The 24643-nt window shown below is 39.2% G+C and overlaps 2 protein-coding genes across 2 annotated transcripts; one reads left to right on the plus strand and one right to left on the minus strand.

Annotated features, from left to right (window-relative positions):
* Nucleotides 1-11019: 11019 nt before the first annotated feature.
* pdzk1 (PDZ domain containing 1) lies at nt 11020-14397 on the plus strand. The gene is made up of 7 exons (XM_085374641.1): nt 11020-11226; nt 11323-11536; nt 12309-12641; nt 12726-12922; nt 13003-13227; nt 13310-13636; nt 14344-14397. Exons 1-7 carry the CDS (start codon nt 11020-11022, stop codon nt 14395-14397), a joined length of 1557 nt encoding a protein of 518 aa, XP_085230767.1.
* Nucleotides 14398-16526: 2129 nt separating this feature from the next.
* On the minus strand, nt 16527-23660 carry gphra (golgi pH regulator A). Its single transcript, XM_085374009.1, has 14 exons — nt 23424-23660; nt 22076-22135; nt 21855-21958; nt 21665-21771; nt 21479-21580; nt 21160-21280; nt 19895-19975; nt 19692-19801; nt 19416-19504; nt 18288-18380; nt 18045-18140; nt 17514-17603; nt 17357-17422; nt 16527-16963 (listed from the first exon to the last, which is right to left on the minus strand). Exons 1-14 carry the CDS (start codon nt 23463-23465, stop codon nt 16757-16759), a joined length of 1368 nt encoding a protein of 455 aa, XP_085230135.1. The 5' UTR covers nt 23466-23660; the 3' UTR covers nt 16527-16756.
* Between the last annotated feature and the right edge of the window lie 983 nt (nt 23661-24643).

Consider the following 24643-nt stretch of genomic DNA (forward strand, 5'->3'; position numbering starts at 1 on the left):
AATTTTCGCAGCGTAAGTTGATGCCGTATTATATTAGGAAAAAATTCAAAGGAATTCGAACCTTTAAAGTGTCAGATAACACTACTCTGCATCCACTGTCCATCACACTGACTGAATGAGGTATAAGTTGTCTTTTTCCCAATTTGCAAAAGAAAATAAAAACGTAAAAACAAAAAAACTAGATTAATGTCCTTTCTTTTATTTATTTTTTACTCCTTCTCGGTTACTGTAGATGTGTCTCAGTGAGCGTCGCGCGTTAATCGAGGGCTGGTGCGCACCAGGAGAGGTGAGCGCGGTGCGCTCCTGCGCTTTTGCCAAATGAACTGCCAGAGTCGCGGACTGCTGTCATAAAGGGCGTGTGGTTTGTGTGCGTCTGTGTGTGAGCAGTGGGAATAAGAAACGCCTGGTTCGTTTTTTACGTGTGTAACTCATACACGAACATATTTATAATAGCTTCACAGCTTCTCAAGAGGCAGCATTGTTTGTCTCGATTAAAAGAAAAAAAAAGTCGGGGTGAGCCATAAAATGAAAACCATTCATCATTTTTTGCAGCACCACGAGCCTGAAGCAATGAGTACTGAAACATTGTGTTGGGGAAAAGCACTCAGTTCTCTTTCAATATCTAAATAGTGACAGTCCTAAAACGCTTAAGACCTCTTGAACTTTGCAAAATAGTCAAGGATTTAATATGGAAGCAGCAGGGGAGATTCAAATGAATGAGACCTTGGTGATTACAGAGAAGAGAAGAAAGAAACACATTGTGTTCAGGTTTTTGATTATTATTACTTTACTGCCGTCACTTCCACTTATATTTGGCTATTTGTTCCATAGTGTGAAGGTGCTTGCTGGTAATTCAATTAAGAGCGAGGACGTTTTCACCTTATTTAAGTGTTGACGGACTGTAGGCGGTTTTGTGGTTTTTACATGCACGCCACCGCCCCCATGTGGCAGGTCTGAGCGGATTTTCGGTCATCTTGTTGCAAATCTCTCTTGACTAACAAAGGTTTGAGCTGCAGAATATATCAGTGCAGTTTCTAAACGCTTGTGTGATAGACTTCCTCGGTATAATATCTGGTGCATGATTATCAACATCCTCATCATTACATCTTTAACCTCTTCACTTGAACTGACTAATCTTACGTTATTAAGAAATGCTTAATAGGTTTTCTGCATACTTATTTTGCACTTTTTGCCATGCCGCCTGCCCTCTGGCTGTGTGTGTTGTAATATTTTCATCTGCACTCATTTGATTACTCACTTAATTGCTCCTCATCAGCATTTATGGTTGATGTAGAACTCTCTCTGTGTGTGACTTGATTTATTTGCTACCAGCAGTTTCTTTTAACCATTTCAGCTTCAAGCCTTCCCCCAGCAGAAGCAGTTTTATTCGTCTGACTTGAACATTTGAGAAACACTCGAGATCTATTCTGTTAACAGTCATCTGTGGAAAGAAGTGACAAAACACCCACACTGGTTATTCTGGCAGAACTGATAGTACAGTTGAAATCTCAGCAAAGGCTTTTGTTTGGTCCTGATCCTGGTTATTCTGTTGAATTTGCTGTGCCATTATTTTTTTTAACCATTTTCCCCACCATCTCTGTCACTGTCGGTTTCTTGTTTCAGTATTGGGTGATCGTGTTCTGGTTCCTGCTTGTGTTATTCCACCCATATTTGTTTCATTGTCTGTTGATGCTTCCTGTGCTCTCTTAAGAACTCCTTTTTGTTATGAATGTGCATTTCTTTTGGAAGTTTTTTGCCACCAAGAATCGCCATCACTTAGATTCTTTCTCTGGCTGAGTTTAATCCTCTGAAAGTAAAACTGAATGGCACCTGTGAGTGGTTATTTTTCCATGTGTTGAGATGTTATGTAACAAATAACCACTTTTATGAAAGAATGAACATGTGGGAGGAAACTAGATTACCTGGGGAGAACTCATGCAGACACAGGAAGAACATACAGTCTCCACACAGAAAGGCATTGGCCCGGAACCCACAATCTTCTTGCTGTGAGGCAACAGTGCTGACCGCCATAACACTCTGCCGCCATTAGAGGATTCTGGAAAAACTAAATGCCTTAAATGTCTTGGCCTTTACCTCTTTTATTGCCTGTACACTCATCCTACCCACACTGGAAGCTGCCTAACGCTTCAGGAGAATGGTTTTGGCAGACCGACCTAATGTCACACCTAAAACTGAACTTTGGGCTCATGAATTCACTGTCACATGGCGGTCTTGCCCTCTTTTTTTTTTTTTTTTGATGAGGTACTTGTAGCTCCCGTGGCTTGAAAATGCTTGTGCCCATTACTACTGTATACCTAGCTGTACTTCTGCAGTAACATCGTGTATCGAGTGCTCTTCATCATTTCTGAAAAGAACAAACTGGAGAGTGGGAGAGTGCGTGGTTTTCATTCTTATTTTTACCATCTTTTGATTCTACTTTGGTCTCTTTTTGGCTCTCTTCTTTTATTCTTTTGTATGCAGATTCATACCTTTGCTTAAAAAAAAAATCTAAAGCGCATGTGTCTTTAAATAACAATATTGTTAAATGACAGAATGTTTTTGGTGCTAGCAAATCCTTTATAGTCTGCATTAAAGCTCTGATTAAGGGAACTCTTTCTTGTCATTTTATTGGGGTCTCATACATCATAGATGCTATTTTTAAGTCAAGTTCTTCGCTTTCATCATTATATTTTCCTGAACTAAGGATGAAATATGGATATACAGTAGTATCTGCCTTGAATCTGGACACATTACATGTCTACTTTTTTCCCTAAAAGGTAACAGACACTGTGTCTTCAGTGCCACTTGCACATTTGTTAAGTTAAAATGTCACTGTTCTCTGAAGGGTGTTATTACTGGGAAGCCACTGTTTGCGCCCTGAACACTCAAATGATTTCCAGAAAAAATGGAGGGGGATATTATTACAAGCAGCTCATTTCCAATCTTTCTTCTGGTCTAATTAGCTGGCTCGGGCAGGTCATGTGCACAGCCACTTAGCCCAGATAAACAAGCCATGTGAGGATGCCAATCAGAATGAAGACAGAGAATAGTGCTCCCCGTTGGGCATCGTAATCGCATGACATGTTGATTACCGATGCGTCCCTGCTGATTAGGACAGGTTGGAGACAACCACTTCTTGGGTGGCACTTTGAGGCTGATATCTATGACTTTTGTTTAAATAATAAATGCATATTTTGTATATTCTTGTATAGCTATATTTTAAATGCCATTATGTTCCATATTCAATAATAACAGCTTCTTTGGAAAATCCAATCATCACAAAAAGACAAAGTTTGTGTGTTTTTTTTTTCTGGCAAATTCAAGGTGATGACAAGAGCTAATGGATTATGAACGCATCAGCACTAAGCCAAGCTGAAATGGATTTCAGTCTCTTTCCACTCATCTCCCCTCAGGTTGTGGCTCCTAAACCCTTGAGATCGATTGTTCAAATATGACTCCAAACTGGTAGTGTGTGTGTGTGTGTGTGTGTGTGTGTGTGTGTGTGTGTGTGTGTGTGTGTGTGTGTGTGTGTGTGTGTGAGAGAGAGAGAGAGAGAGAGAGAGAGAGAGAGAGAGAGAGAGAGAGAGAGAGAGAGAGAGAGAGAGAGAGAGAGAGTTATAATCGGTGCCAACCCATCAGCAGTAATAAGTGCCTGGTCAGGAGGTACGTACACCCCTACTGGGTATCTGAGTGTTCAGGTGCACAGGCAGAAAGATTGAAGTCTCCAGCACAAATTCTGCCATTTCCTGTTGTCGGTCGCACCAGGTTGTCACAAACAGACCTCGTCATACTTTTTACATCAGTATAGTATTTACTAAAGTGCTGGCTCTCAAAATTGGTTCCAGGAACCCCCAGGGACAATGACCTCGTGTAACCGAGGCTTCTTCAAAATAACTTGCTTAAATCACAAATATTGTAGACATACAAACGAGAAGCATTAGATCAGTAATGCAAACCTCACTAATATGACACTAATATGATCCTTCATTTGCTTCTCACGGGTGCAGTGAGACATTGATCCCGAGTGATGTTAGGACCAAACCAGCTAAAACAATGTTAGTGCCATGAGGGGAATCTTTGGAATAGTTTATTCCCAGTAAAATGAGCTTTCAACAATAGATGAAAACAAAACAGCAGCAGTGTCTACTTTGTTACCGTTTACTGTACAAGAGGTGGAAGGTATTGAATACACATAATTCAGTTTATTGTTAAAGGTAAGTGCTCTAGCATTGCACCAACAATTATATCCATACAGTAAAAGCGTGGAGTGATGTGATTCACATTTCTGTGGACTGTGAAGGATGGTAATGGATATCCATACATCTTTCCACCAGCAGGTCTGCACATCAGTCAATATACATTACTGTTGTTGGTGGTAATGCGCTATTACAGGTAGCAGTGTGCCAAAAAAAGGAGGAAAATTATATTGGGGGGAGGGAGACTGATGCCAGTACAAAGCATTGCCGAAAAGGGTTTTCGACCAGATGTGCTTGTTAGATGTCGGATACATAGGTTATGTTATAGTAAAGATGTAAGCTGGAAATGAGACCTTGTATTTTCTTTTTTTAAGGGATACACACCTTTATGGATATTACCTGGCGAGATATTTGGATCTTATACATGCGTGGAAGTTTTAATATCACCATCCAAGTGTGACTCAGGATTTCTTTCTGCATTTATGCAAATTAAATAAATATATCTAGAGGTTTTTTTAGAAGATGAACTTGCCAGAGGCAGTTTGGTTCTGTGCATACAAATTAATGTAATTTTGGGATTCTAAAGTAATTATTTCCTTTCAGCATGACATACACAAGGTAACTCTCAGTGTGTATGCACATAGTAATAAAATAGAAACAAAATTATACATAGTTAATAAGTCAAATAAAATAAATATATTGTTAAGTATAACTTAAAATCTGAACATGTCAGGACATCATTTGCATAAAGCGCAGCTATAAAAGTTCCTTTGTTATATTACGCAGGCTCATCATTGGCAGTCCACAGCACTCATATTTATTTTGACCGTCTACTCAGTGCTGAAATAATTTCTGTTCAAAGGCACAGAGAGGAATTCAAATCTACTTTGTGGCCTCCCCAGAGGCCTTGAGAAAGAGAGGACACTACCAGAACCAAATTCTGAGTAGCATACAATAAAACGTTTAAAAAGATATTGACAACAACACCAGTTCGGTAATGAATAAAACTTTTCTTTTGCAGATTTTGCCTTGGTTGTCACCTTTGTGCCATCGTATAACTGCTTTTTACATCCAGAGTTACGACCAGGTTAACAACAAACATTAAAACTTAACTGCGACCAACCCTATCTTGAATTTTTTTACACCACAAAGATCTTTACTAAAAAAAATAAATGACCCCCTTTAATCCACCTGTTAGAAGACTAGCCAAGTCAACATTTTATCCTTACCATTTTAAGTATTGACGTGGGAAAGCGGTATAGAGGGGAATTCTTAACCAGTGGTGACACTAAGGTGGAATTTGTGAAGCTGTTTCTTGGAAAACAAGACCAATTAACCTCTGGGTCTTAGACTTTTAAGTAACCAATGAATGCCAGTGGGAGCAAACTTCCTGGACACATTTCTTTATACAAGTATCTAAGTTAGACCAACTGTACCGTTGACAGAATGGATAGCTAGTCCGGTGTTGGTCTGTCTCTTCATTATGGTACTGTGCAACAGTCTTGGCCCACAATTTCTTAATATTTTGCTTCCAGTGAGCCGGATGTATTAAAAAGATTTTAAAGTGTCTTGATCAACAGTTGTCCAAGTTTTTCTTTGGACGAAGGCTGCTTTCCATTTCTTTCGTTGAATCTATGAAAAAGAAAGCTGTTTGATAGGCATAAAATACTATTTTTGCACCAACAAGGTAATTTCCATAGAGCTATTACCTAAAAACTTGGTATATTTCAGCATGGTGTGCAGTGTGTCCTTAAAAAAATTGAGGAAACTGGACACTGGGCTAAAAAACTATCTGTAGCAGATAACAATATTTGAAAGTCATGTGGCTATGAAACAGAAAACCATCAAAGCAAAGACCTAACAAAGGACTTGAGACATGACTCTGGACCTTCAGTTGATCCACATACTGTTCAGTGAAGCTTCACCATAAATTATCTCAGTGGCTGTCAAGAAGGAATTATTGAGGAAAAAGCTCAGGTACGCCAAATTACATAGGAAATGAACTAAAAACAGGTGGAATAAGGTTTAATGGAGTGATGACTCCAAATTTTAAATTCTTGATTTTTCAATCACCATCAGTATTTACAGAAGAGGTCAGGAGAAAGGAACAAAGGCGAGTGACTGCAGCATCTGTAAAACACATTGGAGGCCCATAGTGTTGGGGATGTTGTCAAAATTGATGGAATTACAAACACAGAAAAATACGCTCAGATTTTGATTCACCATGCAATACCATTTGCATAACAAAAGCCACATTTTTCAGTATGACAATGACCCCAAACACACTAACATTGCAGTATAAGCATACCTAGATAGAAAAACCCTGTCTGTTTAGCATTATATACTGCATTTTCTTTTTTATTTCATTAAATTACTAGATATAGTCTACATTTTCCTAGAAAAAAGGAAGTGTTGCTCAAGACATTTGTGTAGTACTGCACGTCTCAAGAGACACCATATCAACACAATAAAACCATTAGAATTAGATTTGAACATTATGACCTTGAGGGTGGAGTTTATGACACATTTGTTGAATGAGACTGGATTGAATGTGCCATAATGCAAACATTGCAGCTTTGAGTTGTGTAAATGTAAGAGAAACACCCACATGGGTAATTATCAGGGACGTGTATTGATAAGAACTTAGCGATTCCGATTTCATTGTCCATATTTATAGATTCGGTTCCTTATCAGGTCTTTTATTGATTCTCATTGGCTTCTTATTGGCTCCACTTTGAGAGTCACTGCCATCCCTAAGCACCATATCAAAGACATTACATTTATGCAAATTAATTGCATACAAGTGTTTGTGCCTGTTGTAGGCATTTCCCCTATTTGTTGTGATCAGTTCTGGGAGCATTACTCATAAAAAGTAATGTATTGCACAAATTACACAGAACACAATAATTAAAAGTAATGCAGTGCACTACTTAATTACTCACAGGGGAAAGTAATTTGTTACACTATTAAGTAACTTTCATGTTACTCATTAAAATGACCTGAAACTCCTTGTTTCATAAATACTATTTAACAAAATAATCCTGTAGGCTGCATTTCCACACACTAACCTATCCTAATGAGGACACGCGTGTGATCTTTCTCTTTCTCTTTTATTTAGGTATGAACACAATGCTGACAGCATAAAGCAAAGATCAAAATCAGAACAAAAAGACTTTAAAGCGATCATCATAGTGATTCTATGTTAGAAACATGAACAGCAAGGGAAGCTGCAGCCTGATTGCTCATCACTGGCTTTGTTACCTGTTGAACTTCAAGGTCAAGCTGCTGCAATGGGGCCGGTTACTCAACTCAGCTTTAACATCACTCTGGATTCTTGGCTAACTTAGCATTAGCATACTGTTTGTGCAGGTGCTTGTAAAGAGCAGAAGTTGTGTTCTGTCCTGGATGCAGTTTGCACTTAAACACTGGGCTCTCCTCCTTTTGTCCAAACTATAAGCAAAATGTTAATATCCACATTGTAGAAACTGTAAAAATAAATTTCCTCCTCCAGGTAGGGTTGCCAACTCCCTGAAAAATAAATAAGGGACACCTCGTGGCCAGGGCCGGGCGACCCAGTTGTCTTCACCCTTCCCAGTGTGGTGAATTTTCTAGCTCTTTTTTTGTGTGTGAAATTATTTTTTTAACCATTTGACTTGAATTTGATTTAAGTAGATGTGTATTCTTTGTGATATGAACACATGTGAAACAAATGATCATTTAGCCATTTATTTTTAGCTCAAAATGACAACATTAACACAGTAAAACAGGTCTCTTTCTTAAACAGAAGCCTGTCATGCTTAACTTTTGAGAATATAAGTAAATCTTTCTTTAAAAGAACTCTGTCCTGCTTAACTTAAAATAATAGAAAACAATAGAAAGAAAAATATTCTTGTAACAGTGCACATTTAGTGCATTTAGTACAATTGGCTTCAGTTGAGGTATTATTTCAGCTTTTCTAATGCTAATCAGCTGCTCCTGTTTGTAAACCCGCTTGTTCCCATGATTACGCATCTTAACTCATCATCATTATTCATCTATGTATTACTTTTATGTATTAGTCATCAATTTGTTGTAATCATCTATCCTTGCAGTTGTTTATTACACAAAATAAGTTATATTATCACACTTCTGGCCACATAGCGCTGATATTCACTGCACATGCCCATATTAACTTTTTCCAGCCAGGTGTTTTCCTTTTCCCATTCTTCCCTTTCTCTGAGGGGAACAAACATTGCTGCTCTAACGCTGGGCTCACACTGTGCGATTTTAGGCCCATTTTGAGACGATTTTTGAGTGATCGGGCCGATTTTGGCCTTCATCGTGCGTCGTGTAGTATACGTGGGGTAACGAGAAGTGATTAACACCTCACGACCAGCTCCCGATCATCAATCGCTCGTGAGGGTGTCACCACAGGGGCTCACACTGCTCGCGCGCAAACACGTAAACGTCGGTGAAAAAGACGGCGCAGCACGGCTGTGCAGCGTGTGATCTGGACACAAGCGACGGAGGCACAACTTGGAGAACTTTGGAAAGCTCATCCGAGCCTTTTCGACCGTGAAAATAGTTGGATCGACACTGCTGCTCAGTCACAGCTGCCTGATCAATGTTTTTCATTAGCAATTTAGCAAAGTTGATGGTGGTGGTGTGTCTGTGTGAGTGAAAGACAGAGAGGGAGAGCGACAGATTTTCTGTTATAACCTTCATTTTATGGAGGCACAGTGTGAGCTCTCAGGTCGCATCAGAGCATCGGGCGGTATAGTGTGAGACCTGCATCGTGACCTACCAACTTCTAACCCCTGCGAGTCAATCGTGCAGTTTGAGCAGGAGCTGAATAACGCGACTGAAAAAAATCGCACAGTGTTTGCCCAGCTTTAGGTGTACTGTCATCCGAGACTTGCACCGCAGTGTCGGCGTTTGTTTCCCTGTTGGCCATGCTTCTTGTTGTGGTCATCTGTTGTCTTCCGGTATTTTCTCTGTAAGCGACCTTTCCTCGACCAATGAGATGAGCGGTAATCTGAATTGTTATACTCGAATTGTCATAAGTGTGCTGTCAGCTCATTGGTCACAAAGCAGGAGAGGGGCTGGGAATTATGTTTTCAAACAAAGTGTTAATTCCATAAACATTTATAGACTACTTTTGATTCTCACTGTATTACGGGACAAAGTGCGTCCCTTATTAGCTCAATACGGGACGTGTACTTTTGTTTCTAAATACGGGACGATTCCGTTTTTTAAGGGACGGTTGGCAACCCTACCTCCAGGACACAAACTGAAATTAGCTTATTAGCACAAGTGCAAATGAAACAGATAAGTGGGCTCGATAGGCAGGCGAACTCAAAACTCAAAGTAACTGAACAACTGGGAACAGGTTCTCCAAAAGAACCAGCTCTTGATCCTCATCTCTAGTGATTATATTTACATTACATGAAATGGCTTTTTAAGTACTATTTCATGCAAATTTATTGACCTTTTTGCTATAACACAATTTAGGTAATTCTTTGTCAAGTTTTAATAAGAACCCATCCTTTTTTTTCTTTCAAGTAAAAATTAAATTATGCATTTTTGTAGTCATTTCACAATACTGTGTTAGTGATTATAACTAAAATTTCACAATGCTGTAATAACTGTGTGTGCTGCAATGATTGTACATTGTTTTTTTGCCACCTGCATTTTGTACCTTTGACCACTAAACAGCTGACTGCCCACCTTGTAACGCATCTGCAGATATTTGTGAGCCTAGAAACTGTTAAATAACTCAGCATTTAGGCTAACCTTTGGCCTGTCAAAGTCCCTGAAGGGGGAAGGAAAAGGGGCAGGAAGGAGGAGGTAGACAGGTTAAAGATACATAGATAACAGCTAAACAGTAACAGGTGAGCTCTCCTTTGAGATTCAGACGCCAGGAGAGACAGGCTGGTGAGTATATTATAAACACTCAACTACGCTGTATGTAATTTTTCAGAGATCGTGTAGTTAGTTAAAATTTTTCAATGTCACATTCAAAACTAGATCTATGCTATCTTATAAATTCATTTTAAGAATAATGGAAAATGTTGTCTGATGAGTGTTTCTTGAGGGTGAGCTGTGTTGCTTGTGTTATAGTAAACTGACACAAGATATTACTGAGATTATAGACATAAATTTGTAATCTCAGGGCTCTTATTAATTAGATACCGGATCTATAAACAATGTGATCTTTAAGATGACACTTTAAGATTGCATTCAGTGCAAACATAAATTCTACACACTTAAATCTAGAACAGGTAAAAACTAAATGTAAAGGTATAAGGAATACAAACAAAAAAATTATTTTAACCTCCCTGCTTAAATAAAGTCGTTGGTTTTTTTTGCCATTATTTGTTTATTAAGCTACATTATTGGCTGAATAAATAAGCCAGTACATGTGCACACAAAGACCTTCCTGTATGGGAATAACAATCCAGCAAGAATTGCAGCAGAAGTTCTTATTGTTCATTCAAAGTCCAAGCTGCTTTTTTATAGAGAGTCATCACCACTGTCAGCTATGTTTGCTATTAACCATTAACTTCTGTTGCAAACCCAGCATGAAAGGTTAACTGTAAGATTATTGATCTGAAGCAACCCTCCTACTGGTCCTTAAGGTCCAGTCCTTAAGGTCCAGTAATAGTTTCTACTCTACTTATATATTTAAAAGACCAGAGGCAGTAACAATACAAAGGGTGGCGGGAGGTGTTAAAAAAAGAAGATATGCCTGTAAGTCAAGCATTAGTAGTGACAGGTGTATTTAATGTCATGACTTTACCACTGTGATTGTCATGTGTGTGCTTTTCACCTTTTTTGTTAGGACATGGCTGGGTACAAGCCACGGGTGTTTACCCTATCCAAGAAACCAAAACAGACATTTGGCTTCTATCTGAGGGTGGAAAATGGCGAGGAGGGTCACCTGATCCGCTGCTTGGAAATGGGAGGTCCAGCTGAGCTGGCTGGCATCAAAGACGGAGACCGCATCCTCCGGGTCAATGGAACATTTGTCGATGAATGTTCGCATTCTGAAGTGAGCAGGATGCAGAAATACTGCAGTGCATTAATCAAATCAATAACAACTCTTAGACCAGTTCTGCTGTGACAAGCATCTTTTTTTCCTGGACAGGTGGTGGACCTGGTGAAAAACAGTGGAACATCTGTCACATTTCACATTCTCGAGGAATCCTCCTACAAGCAAGCAAAAGCCCAGGGAGTAAACCTTTCCAACCCTGGAAGCAAGCCAGTTGCCAATGGAGTGGAAAAACATCGTCTAAAACCCAAACTCTGCTACTTGGTTAAGTCCAGCTCAAGCTTTGGGTTTTCTATTCGCTCAGTTGAAGGTAAGGAGAGGATGCAGGGACTCCCAATTCTGAGTAAGTGTTAGAATAAAAAAGGCCATAGGAGGACAATTTATAGTAATAAAAGCCATTTGACGCTGGACAGTGGAAGTTTAGATTTGCTAAACTCAAATGACTTAACTTTGGAAGTACCCATTTATATGACACTTACAGTGGTTCCATCTAAAAGCGTATTTATTTGCTAATAGAGCATTTCCTAATGCCTCATATGTATAGTAGTCAATAAGGCTTGAAAACAGTGGCTAAAACCAGAACTAATCATGATAGTGTTGAAGGGAGCTTAAGTATCATTACAGACTTCTGTCCAGCTATCTATTTTATTCCACTTATCCAGTTCAGGCTGTGCATGACCCTATCCTTGCTGTCCTCAGGCAAGAGGATTCACCCTGGTACGGACAACAGTCTGTTATAGTCCAGTCACAGAAATAGTTAGACAACCATGCTCATTCATTATAGACTTTTATGTGATTTTCTTTGGGAGTCACCTTCCACATGAAGATTTAAAGACCTTTGCAACGATTTCACTTTTCAGACCTGGACTTTATATCTAACTTGTTGCAGTGTTTTCTGTGCACTTATCTTTGAAAGGTATTTCAGTAGTAATAGATACAAAAAAAATACTATCACAAATTAAAATTAGGATTTTGGTTAAACTTCAAAAGGGATGACTTTTTTCTTTTTAGTCTGTAGAGAGCTATCAAGAAAACTGTTCAATTATGTTTAAAAAAATTCCTTTTTTTATCATCATGTCCAGGTGAGCGTGGACTTTTCATGACAGAAGTGACCCCAGGAGGCACAGCTGAAAGGGCAGGGGTCAAACTCAGTGACCGTCTGGTGGAGATCAACGGGGAAAACGTAGAAAACATCACACACGAAGGAGCAGTGGACAAAATTAAACGGGCAGGCAGCCATATCATGTTCCTACTGGTCGACGAGGAAACAGACAAGTTCTATCAGAAGACTCATGCAAAGATTGGCTCGTGGTTAGCCACAACAAAGTACCTCCCTCAAGAACCACGCATCATCAACATAACCAAAGGATCTGATGGATACGGCTTCACCCTTAGAGAGGAGCCCAATCAAGCAGGCATGATTATAATGACTATGTTTTGTAGATTATACTGTCCAAAGAAGGCTGCATTTTAATAATGTGCTCCATGACTCCATGCAGGACACTTCATCAGGGACATAGAGAGAGGCAGTTCAGCAGAAAAAGCGCGCCTGAAGGAAATGGACAGGCTGGTGGCTGTGGATGGCAGAGATGTGGAGAGCTGCCGCCATGAGGAGGTGGTAGACAGGATCAAGCAGAGTGGCAACAAATGTTGCCTCCTAGTAGTGGACAAAGACACAGACCAAGTGTATAAGCTGGTGAGCCAGGGCGCCAACATCTTGTCTGTTAAGTAATCCCTGTAGGTGGTCTAAATTATAGCATGTTGTATCATTCACAGGGGAAAGTTCCTCCTCTGCTTTTCTTGGAGGAGATGAATGATTCCAACTCACCACCCGGTTACACAGAAGCTGTTAACTTACCCATTCCTACAAGATCAAGCACGCCTGCTGCAGAGAGGAAAGAGGAACTCAGGCCTAAACTGTGTAAACTGGAGAAGACCTCAGATGGCTTTGGCTTTCATCTAAATAGCATCCAGGGAGTGTGCGGCCATTACCTTCAAAATGTAAGGCTTAAAATAATGTCCACAATTTGACCATTGACACTTTAAGCACAACTGATAAGTGATAAGACACACTGTGTTCCAGGTGGTGAAGGGTGGAGTAGCTGACAAGGTAGGCATGGAGGATGATGACATTGTGGTTGAGGTGAACGGGGTGAATGTAGAGCAGAGCCATCATGATGACGTGGTGAAGATTATCCAAGGCAGTGGGAATTATCTGGAAATGTTGGTGGCTAAAAAGAGCGTCTATGAAAAGCTCAAAGCTCAAGGAGTGCCTATCACACGCCAGCTCCTCGGGGAAACATCTTACGCTCAAGTCCACAGTGCAAAAACTCCAGAAGCCAGCAGGAAGGAGAGACTGGAGGAAGAGGAAGCAAGACCTACAACCCCGACTGAACCAGAAAGACAGAGGGTGAGAAGTAGTTTCTAATTGTTTCGAAAACATTCATAGTCCCCAGAGAATAAATACTGGCTCTGAGTAGCCCCTGGGTTTCCTTTTAGTGCCACGGCGAGGTTTACAAGGTTTGGTGTAAATAATTCGATGACTGGATGAGAGGAAACTTGTTCAGACATCCATCTTTTCCTCAGAATTCAATTCAGTTTTATTTATATAGCACTAAACAACAGTTGCCTCGAGGCACTGTAAGGTAAAGACTCTACAATGCAGAGAAAAGCCCAACAATCAAACAAACCCCTATGAGCAAGCATTTGGCAAAGATGTGAAGAAAAAAGAACTTCCTTTTAACAGGAAGAAACATCTAGCAGAACCAGGCTCGGAGAATGGCAGCCATCTGCTGTAAGGAAGACAAGACAAAGAATGAACTGTAACATTTATCTGACACTGATGATGACCAAATGCCTTTAAAAAACGTCATTCCCATCATCGTCAGCTGTACTCTGTGGCTGCTGTTTGCATGCTAACACACCAAACTAGGATCAGGAGCATAGTAAACATTAAATCTGCTTGTACTATAACCGCAGAATTTTGGCCTTGGTTATAGTATTTTCATTTGCTTGATAAAATACCTCTCATCACCTTTTCTCAATCATCTCTGAACTAAAAACATACAGGAAAAAAGCTCATTGTCCTTAATAACGTCTGTGTTTTCTCTTATTTAGAACTCATCCGTGTCATCATCTTCGTCTACAGAAAGCATTGATGAGAGATTGTGAGGAGCGACCTGAAGGACCCCTCTCCTGATTTGGCCTAATTTGATGTTGATCTGTTTCTTTTTCTTCTGTTTATTTTAACCAGTCAGCTTGGCTTCTCACAAAGACTTAATATCAAAAGATTTTTTTAAGTTGACAGAAACAATAGGACATGAAGTGAAGACTTCAAACTTACTGTCAAAATCTGAATCATCGCAGAGTAGCTGCTTCAACTGTATGACATGGCTGAGAAAAACATCTTTGTGAATATCGAGAAATTTCAGGAACGTTTGCCCAACGATCCTTTGAACTGCCTTTTGATGAGTGTGTTTGCGGAGATGAGTAATATCCTTCCTACTATGACTAGCACAGCACCGAGAATGAATACAATATTAATACTGCCAGTAAACACTGCGACCTTTAATGTATTCTTTTTTTCTCCTGCTTTTAATAAATGTTCGAAATATTTAAAATTTAATTTGCTGTCTGATTTATAAATAAATGAAAAGTTTTTGAAACACGAATAAACAAAGGTGTGATCTGAAAAAAGATCAACTTCATGAATATCTTTTTGTTGGCAGCTAAAAACAGCATATTTGTCAAAACTTACAGCCACTTCAGGATGTGGATCACAAGCGGCATTTTGATCTTTTCATTGGAAGAAAAAAAGAAAGATCCAAGGACGGAGGCTGCTTGTGTCATCCGAGAAGCTTTTGGCCTCGCATGATTATTAAATGTGGATGTATACCGATAAAAGAAAATGATTTGTGCACACTCTGTTTAGAGGAGTGAGAGACCACAAAGTCTGACCCCACTGGAGCAAGAGGTTCTGGTAGATGAGCATAAAAGCAGCAAAAACAAGTGAGGGATCTAAAATTATATGTCATGAAAAAATCCTTCAAATATGCTTTCATACTAAAACATGAGGAAAAAAGAAACCCAAAAGGTAAAGATATTTAAATGTCAAATATATATGTGTCCATTGTCCGATTAATGAGCTTTTCAAATATTCTGATCAAGCAAGCTGCACACCAAGGAGCTGAAACAAAAAAAGGAAAATACAATAAATTCAAATGGGTAAATGCTAACCTACTTTCAAAGCAAATGTGAAAAGGGGGAAATTAATAAAATATATATATTCAACCGAGAGAAGATCAGCTGGGTCTGACTTGAACCCAGCTGGAAAAGTCAGCCTGTCCACCAAAATATTTATCAGCTGATTTTCAAGAGTATAGCAGGTGGCCTTCTCCTTCTTTGAAAAACTGGCACGTTCTATCAGTGTTTTTTATTTTTAAAAGGTAAAGTTAACTCACTGGATATTCTTGTTATTGCATATTCAAAAATATTTTCTTCATAATTATTTAAAAGCAAGGAGAAGAAATCACACCTTGGTTTGCAAATATGTGGTAGTAATACATTATATTTATTATTCCCTCCCAACTAAAGTGGTATCTCCCTAACAGCAACGACTCACAGTACACTCGAGGATCGTGACAATCACGCATCATTCTCCCCACTTTAAATGCTCCTGGTATCGTCAGTGTACCATGCAGCCAGGGTTGTGCAGTGATCTGCAGTTTGAAATTTAATCTTTATGTCATTTATAATTAACAGAAAGCATGGTGGTGCAACGGTAAGCACTTTTCCCTTACAGCGAGGTCAAATCCACCAGGTCACCGAGGCCTTTCTGAGTGGAGTGTGCATGATTTCCCTGGTTGCGTGGGTTTCTCCAGGTACTGACAGCTAACTGATAGTTCTAAATGGCTGTTTGCCACTATGCGTTAGCCCTGTGATAGACTGGCCGCCTGTCCAGCATGTACTCTGCCTCTCACCTAAGACAGCTGGCATAGCCTGCAGCGACCCTGAATATGGTATATGCATAATCGATGGATGGTAATTTACAATAAAGTAAAAGGAGTAGGTGTGGTCTTAGTATGCTGCTGTGGCAAATAATCCAAGATGGTGAAAAATGTGGCCTTAAACCAAACCATTTACAATTTCATCCAGCTGAAACGTTGACTGACATATGGTGAACAGGCCCCAGGTCAGCTCCAATCATGACAATGAAGAAAGAAAAGAATGTAGTAAACAAATGAAACAGTGTTTGTATTTTCAAATAGAAAATCAAAAAAACCTAATAATAATGTTCTGTAAATACTTTAATTTCAAGAGGGTCCAAGTTCAAAGTTGTTCTCTTAGCCCCAAAAGGTCCCCAAAACTTATTCCTCAAAATCCACCATTCCTGATTCAGGAAAAGGCAGTCCAGGTAAATATGTCCAACATATACATATAAAATAATGTAATTTTGGATATCTCTAAATTCCAAATTTAAAAGTTAGCCCATGCATCACGAGTCCAAAGAGAGGTGATGTACTTCAGGAGATCAGAGTGCCATGTGTTTTTCTGGTGCCTGCTTGTGGGCCAGATAAAGGAAGAGGATGCTGGACAAAGCGCTGACCAGGAAGATGACATCAAACCAGCGGTGATAGAAGTTGAACTGCAGCTCTCCCAGAACCTCTGTCACAATGGAGCGATACTCCAATGGCATGCTCATACGCATCAGCAGCACAGATGACACGAAATACATCCCCTATTGGATTGAGATGCACAGAAACGTCTGATTGCCAAATTACAGTTACAGACAATTTGATTCAGTATAACTTGTTATGCAATGTTTACAATCTTACAACTCAGTCTCATGTTTACAACCACAGGTTATTGCTGGTATTTAAATCAACACCGGCAAGTGGAGGCTAGTGCAACATGGAAACAATTGTGTTTGATGTTTATAGACATATTTTTCTATATATTTTTAATTTAATTTTTACATTTTATTGAGGAACTGTGTGGATTTTTTTCTTTTTTGCACAGAGAGAATTGCGCCTCAGTTTCATTGCTACGATGACAACAAAGATTCAGATTCACGGTCATTTGTAGGCTGCAGGTTTTCTTAAAAACATAGGCGTAAGGCAGACACACTCACCATGATCTGAGCGAGGACAAGCACAATGACATTGGAAGACTTGCTGCTTGATATTGCGTAGAAAAACTAAAAATAAGCAGCAGAAAATGTTTCATTAAACTGATCATGAGGATCAAGATGAACTGCCTAAAAAGACCTTATGAAGTGACAGCTTTACCTTGGTGAGGGTGATGAGTAAGCCACGTATCGACGTGACGATGATTATTCCCACCAAGATGAAAGAAATGTGTTGGGACCAAAACTTGACCTGAAAAGTGAGAAAGACAAAAAATCAATAAGAAAAACAGTGGCGTGAGAAATAGTGCAGGCAAAAACCAATAAAAGATTTTATTTTGTAGCCATTTATTCATTTAAATTCAAAAGTGACTCCAAGGATCTTTAATTGTGAACTGTGAGAACTCAAAAAAATAATGAGCATGATCAGAGTTCTTGCAGAAAACAAGTCTACATGACATATGACATTGCTGCAGGTCTTGTGTATTACTCATGTTATGGGGACATATTTACACAGCTAAATTATGGAGACGTGTCTGGAGAACAAAAAAAGGCCCCATAACATGAAATTTCAGTAAAAAAAATTCATTTTTAAACATTAAGGTAAGACAAGTATTGTTTATGTTTGGGTCGAGTCTTATGAACTAATCGAAACACAGCTTTGTGTTTGTGAGTGCATGGGTGTGTGTCTCACATCAAACTGAATGCCCAGGTAGTTCACCGTAATTTCAATGCCCCTCGTCACTGGATCCGTCTTTCCCACTCTATCAAACACTATGTTTATAGTGGCCTATGATTACAAGAAGAATAACATTTTATTACATCTAGTGCAATAAAGATACACAGTGACACTTACTATGTAACCAAAACTATGTATGTCATTATGAATGGAAAAAAACAAAAACAAAGCCAGAGTACATTATGTGAATATTCTCACCATGAAGATTTTCCACACACAGTAGATGGAAAAGAAGTAGCCAAGGAAGTTAAAGTATTTTCCCTGGAATGTCTTTGAGTACTCAATTCGCTCCTGCAGATAAAGAAAGGTGGTGTTAAAAAATTTGCAAATCATTTACCCTACATACAAGAAAAGGGCGTAGTGTGTATAAATAAATGTGTCTATAAAGGCAGGATGTGCTGTTATGGTGTCAGAGTCCTCTTGGATTTAATCAAAACATTCAATTAAACAATGGTTTCTATGGAAAACACAGGCATGCATGTCGCTTTGTGCTTCAGACTAAACCTTACCTGCTTAAATCACAAAAATAACAACCACACTTGCCACGTTATTAACATTTTAGAATCAGCATTTTACAAGGAGTAGTGGTGTAATCCTCTATATGGTGGACAGGCAATGTAAATGGTTCACATCATGCTAGGGACTCATGCTAGTGCATATGTTATAAGGACCCTGATATGTTACAGATCAATAACTAAGCTTAACAGAGTAATGATGATGAAAGCTGAACAGCTATTAAGTCATAACATGACCTGAATTCTTTACTTGATACTTACTGAAGAATAAGCAAGAGTGAAAAGGGACCTGAATACTGGACCTGGTTTCAGCAAGAGTCCAGCTAATATTTCAGACAGATATTTGCTGATGTAAAAAATAAGATATTCCAATACATTGGCAGACTCACTGACTCCATTTGTTATGGGTAGTTATTAATTTACTTGCTCAAGTTTTGCCCAACTCTGCCCAGATCAGTTCCCAATATGCATGCTCCCACCAGAGTGGTTGGAGAGTGCCCTCTGGTGGGCAAACTATGCAGCATCAACAGTTGTAGCAAGATTGAAGGGTGTTTCTCCTCTCTTGTATAGTCAGTCAATCAGCTGTTGCAAGTGCCAATACAGATACACCAGCAAATAGCTAGTATCAGATCATACTAGTGGCCCACTGATAAATCGGTTGGGTTCTAATCAAAAGAACAGAAATCACAACTGAGATGGGATGTTCAACTTGTTATAGATGAGGAATTTTAAAAATATATAAAATAAATTAGAGAAGGTCTCCAAAGTCCACAGCAAAGTGTGCGTGTGATCACACATGCACACTTGTTACCTTAGTGGCTTGGAGGTCTACGGTCTCAAGAAAAAGCTGCCGACTCAACTCCTCAAGAGCGTCAACCTCCTGCTGGACCAGAGAGAGGTCTGGAGAAAGAAGTCAAGGATGACTACAAATATTTAAGCCCACTTAAAATGGAGATATTCAGTAACAGCTGAAAAATCACAGAAATTAGGCTTCAAATAAGTTACAAATCCCGTCATGTTGCACCACGTAAAACTGCTGTGGCAACCCCGTGTGTCAAGTTTTATTCATTATAGGCATAAAGGATACTTTCACTGCCCGTTTGTGTCGAGGTGACACTCTTGATCATGCCCCAGAATCCTGTCTGTTTGTTCTGGTCTTCCCCACGCTGGTACATCTGCCTCCGGGTCATAGCAATTCTTTAAAAATAGTTTAAAAAAAAAAAAAAATCTATGAAATGCGACACAAATATGTTTTTGTAGTTTAAGAAAAAACAAAAAGTCTTTTCTTACCGTTTCTTTTTGCTGACAATCATGTCCATAGTCTGAAGCAGCCGTCTCTCCAGAGCAAGGATGTCACTGTCTGTTACATTTCTATGAACGCAACAAAAGCACAAAGCATAAAGGCAGTGTCATCCTTTGTTTGAGTTCTGCCATGAAAAAAAGATAAAAGTCAGTATGATAATCAGTGAGACTCAGATTAATATAATGCATGATTACAGTCATGGTAAAAAGAATGTACAGCCTATTTCAATTATCAGGATATTATAATAATAAAGCCGTCTGGCTAGCAGGCTCTAAAATTATTTAAGAACAAACCATGATGTGACATGTTACACTGTGTCACTATTTCACAAAACTAAGACAAAAACATAGAAGCAGTGTGAAAAACTAAGTATACACCATGATGCAACAGCTTGTGAAACCATTTTAACAGCAATAACCTCAGTTAACCGTTTCCCAGTTTATCAATCCCACACGTTTGTGAGACTGATAGACGGGGAGTGGGTCTCCTATGCTGAGTATGAGTATGAGGCGTTTGTGCTAATATGCTCTGTTTAGTTTCTGCTACACATGACACTGTTCAATATGACCAAACATCTCCACTCCAAAGATGTCTTGTGGTTTCTTCACATACAAACCAAACTCATGCTGCCACGTTCCTTTTAGAGCAAAGTGGCTTTCTGAAAACCCTCCAAACCAACCACAATTCTTCAGTAGAATCTGAGATATAGCTCTTGGTGTTTTTAGTTTCTCTGAGCGTCGCACAGTCTGACCTTGAGGTGACTTTGTTGGGATGTTTACTTCTGGAACGATTGGCAGCTGTCTTAAATGTCTTCCGTTTATGAGTAATGTTTCTTGCTGTAAATGACAGCTATATAAGCCTTCCCAGATTGACAGGCAGTGACCATTGTTACTGTAAGATCACTGCAGATATCTTTCCTCCTTGGCACTGTTTTAATACACACCCGAATGCTCCAGACCGGCAAACTGATCTGCTAATGATCGCTTAATCAAATGCATTTGATTATCAGCACCTGGCTGTTACTTTCCCTCTTAATTCCTATGGAAGAAGTAAGGGTGGGCTTAGTTTTTCAAACGCTGCTTCTGGATTCATCCATCTTTGTTAAATAAATCATGACACTGTGTAATGCATCATATGCTGTTGTTTAACAGAAGTTGTATTTACCTCATTTTAAGCCCTGCTAAAAATATACTTTCTGTTTCACATAGCATAGCTGAAAGTGTTGTCAGAATACACTCACAGTGGAGCTTACCTGAGGAAGTAGGACATGTAGGTGTAGGGACAGTTGACGGCACCAAACCCAGACAGCAGAGCCATGAGAGTGACTCCGATCACACCAACACGACTGATTAGCTGCTCAATGGATAAAATCCCTAACACAACCCCCCCCCACAAAGCATCAGACTGAAGCATCACAACTCTTCGCTTGCCCTTCAACACTCTTTCCAAAGTACAATATTAGAGATGGGACCTCTGTATTTTAAAAAAAAATTATAATGTTTGAAATACTCTATGTAGTGTGAGAACATAAAAGTGACTGGTGGTTAATAAAGTGAGCTATGTGCACTCACCATGTTTCGGGCTCAAGATGGGGAATGGATCTCCCAACTTCCAGAAGAAATACATGAAGGTAAACCACACCATACAGGCAAAAAGAAGCCGCTGTCTCTGCACTGCTCCGAGAGATGTCAAACAGTTTAAAAAACTTTAAGTGATAAAATCTGATTTTTTTTAGTGGGCAAAAGTGGCGAACTTACATAGGCGGATGTTGCTGACAACAAAATAACCAATGTAGAAAGGCACCACAAAGATTAGAACCAGCAGAATCACGTAGAGATTCAGCTTCCAGTGGAAATACCTGGAACTGTTGCAAACACATAAAGGCTCACGTCTTTCATTGACTGTAAGCAACAAAACACACTAAAATCTCACAGAAAATACACCAACCTGCTGCTTAAGGCACCCAGAATCTCAAAGATAATGAGCTCAAACATCGTGCATGAAAAAGCAAAGGTGACAGAGAAAACCACCTGGACAACATAGTGCCGCACCTGCACACAAACAAAAACACATTTAATTAATTACAACGCAACCTAAACGCTTACATTTTTCTTATTAGATTTATTATTATCCATCCTGGTGATAATTTGTAAGTAAAGACACTGTACCTCATAGTCTTTGAACAGCTGCCGCATAAAGAACAACCAGCCGAAACCAAAGAACAGAACCTGTGTGGAATAAAGTGGGAGGTATGTGCATACCATCAAATTTCAGCTTATCAGAGCTAGAGATAGTTTGATGGATTTGTTCGAATAAATATGTGCTTAAGTTAAATACGAAAGCATGTCTTCAGCTTCAGGTTTCTGGTATAGGTGCCCGTTCACTAGCTAATTCTCACATTATCACAGCTTACTGGCTATGAAAATGTCCAGTAAGCTGTAGGATCACTGGGATCAATGGCAGTTCAAGTTCTCTTTCCCAATTTGCAGCCCTACACCAAAAATGCTTATCACCTATTTGCAATCAGGTGTTGTGCCAAAAAGTGATCGTCTGCCAAAAACTGTTTTTATATGCCAAGTCATCCTGAGCCTCAACATTCCTGTCACAAGCCAAAATCAGGTTTTGGCAGTGACTTTTATAAATCCTTTATTTATCAAGTAAGAAAAAAAAAAACACTTAAAAAAAAGAGTAATCTGACCAAGAGGACAGCAGAAATTACAACATATATAACAATAGTTCAGGAAACATATTTCAAGTGTCCAAAAGGGACTGGCTTGGTTATAATGTAGGTACAATAACACAGAGTTATGAAGATACTTGAAAAACTGGTAATTTTTAAAGTTTCTATATAAACCCTTTACAAATCCTGTTCACTAAAGTCAATTTACAAATATAAGTAAAGACATTACACTTAAAAAACACATGGAAACATTGGAAATCAGTTTTTGGCACAACATCGGTCATGGATTTCCACCCACCTTACAAAACAAGCATTCATTCTGCAACAAGCAAATCCAACATTCACAAGTGTGAAGCTGACGAAACTCAGCTAAACCTACTTGTAGAGTGTGAAACTACATAATCCACAAGTTCTCCTGCACAGCAAACCTACTGTATTTCTATCCTCGCAATTCACTAGGAAACAGCCTGAATGTTCTTTTGTTAAAATCACCATGTATTAAAGTACACATTAAAGTACTCAAGGGATGTAAACATTCTCTCAAATTGTACTCTCAAAGCTTACATTTTAGTAAAGGCGCTTTTGCTTAGGTAAGACAACTTGTAAGTTGTTGTTATTCTTCTGTTAAATGAAGTTATTTACAACCACAACTCGATATTTAGCAAGGTCTGTAACATCTGTAAACTAGCACCAAGCTAACAGTCTTCAAAATGCGTTTTCGGTGTGATATTGGGAGGATACACTTGAGAGTCAAAGCTTAGACCTGTCACTGCATGTCCGGGTGTACGAAGTTAAACACGAGTTACTACCAGTCGACTCTTCCAGCTCAGCATTACCTGTGAGGTGAACATAATGACTGAGTCCACTAGAAACGACATGATGACAGTTTAGTGCGTCGAAAACTAACTGAGCATGTGTAACTGGGTCGAGCACAGCTTCCGTTCACGCTGACATGATAGAAACTCTCCGATCTGAATGCAAATTATTCGTTATGTCGTTAAGAAGCGCATATTTGGAGCAACTGTTATTAAACTGTTATCTTAAAGCAACTGCCCGCGAAGGGACGTCACCGAGATGACTCCTGCAAATACACTTCCGTCTCACAGTTATGACGTCAAAAACAAAAAATAAATTTCGCCAGAAAGTATGGTTTTCATTTTGTAGCAAACCGTGAACGTGGCTATATTATTTACATTTATCAGAAATGTAATTTATTTTACAATTGTTGTTTTTTCCATATGTAAAAACGTAGACGTAAAAAAATAAGCGCAACAAAAACGCACTTCTTACTTTTCTTTACTTCAATAAAGTTAATAAAAAATGTATTCAACCATAGCGTTAAATTGTTTTCATTGTTTTTAAATAAATTGCGAATTATTTATAAATATCATTTATTTAATCATTCATTCACTTTTTAATACCTGGGGACAAATTTAGAGAGGCAAGACTGGGATGGTTTTGGGTTGGACGTGTGCAGTGGAGGGATAGTGGAAATACTGGGAAAAGTATGCTAACTGTAGATGGAGTTGACAGGCAGGAGACGAAGAAGAAGATCTCAGCGAAGTCAATAGAAGTTTTGAAGGAGGACATGCAGAGGGATGCGACACAGGAGGATCTTCGGGATAGGGTGAGATGGAGGACACTGGAGGCCCCTAAAGGAAGCAGTTTAATGAATAAGATTTATGTATTTAGTATTTGTATTACATTCACTCGTCTCAGCCTTGGAGTAGTTTGAAAAATTGTTATGTTTTCTGATGTCATCCTATGAGGTTTTACCCAAAGTTCCAATGAAAGCCTTAAATTAATATGTTTTACTCAAACTTCTAATTTATTATAATGTGTACTTGACATCAAAATGAAACACTTGTCAGCTGCGTCCTGCAGTCCATGGTTGATTGCAGGCTTTGTGAAACCAGAAATGCACACAAAGTCCCTCCAGAGGGCGTTGTGAGCGCAAAACATGAGCTATGTGGTTCAGCCTGTTGTGGGCGCCTCACCGCAGTCCGTTGTTGGCCGGCTGGTGTTCACGGCGGAGTTTGATGTGCGCACAGTGGAA

Source organism: Diplotaxodon limnothrissa, linkage group LG16 (assembly GCF_057381915.1).
Source record: "Diplotaxodon limnothrissa isolate DT_005_m linkage group LG16, D_limnothrissa_male_GT1.1, whole genome shotgun sequence".
Lineage (NCBI taxonomy): Eukaryota > Metazoa > Chordata > Actinopteri > Cichliformes > Cichlidae > Diplotaxodon > Diplotaxodon limnothrissa.

What these genes read in the sequence shown, in the direction of transcription:
- gphra (XM_085374009.1), bottom strand. Translation starts at nt 23,465, where the DNA reads ATGTCGTTTCTAGTGGACTCAGTCATTATGTTCACCTCACAG. An exon ending in GACACAAACGGGCAGTGAAA is followed by an intron (nt 19,505 to 19,691) that starts GTATCCTTTATG and finishes TTCTTTCTCCAG; the next exon opens with ACCTCTCTCTGGTCCAGCAG. An exon ending in TTGTCCTCGCTCAGATCATG is followed by an intron (nt 16,964 to 17,356) that starts GTGAGTGTGTCT and finishes TCAATCCAATAG; the next exon opens with GGGATGTATTTCGTGTCATC.
- pdzk1 (XM_085374641.1), top strand. Translation starts at nt 11,020, where the DNA reads ATGGCTGGGTACAAGCCACGGGTGTTTACCCTATCCAAGAAACCAAAA. An exon ending in CAGACCAAGTGTATAAGCTG is followed by an intron (nt 12,923 to 13,002) that starts GTGAGCCAGGGC and finishes TATCATTCACAG; the next exon opens with GGGAAAGTTCCTCCTCTGCT. An exon ending in GCGGCCATTACCTTCAAAAT is followed by an intron (nt 13,228 to 13,309) that starts GTAAGGCTTAAA and finishes ACTGTGTTCCAG; the next exon opens with GTGGTGAAGGGTGGAGTAGC.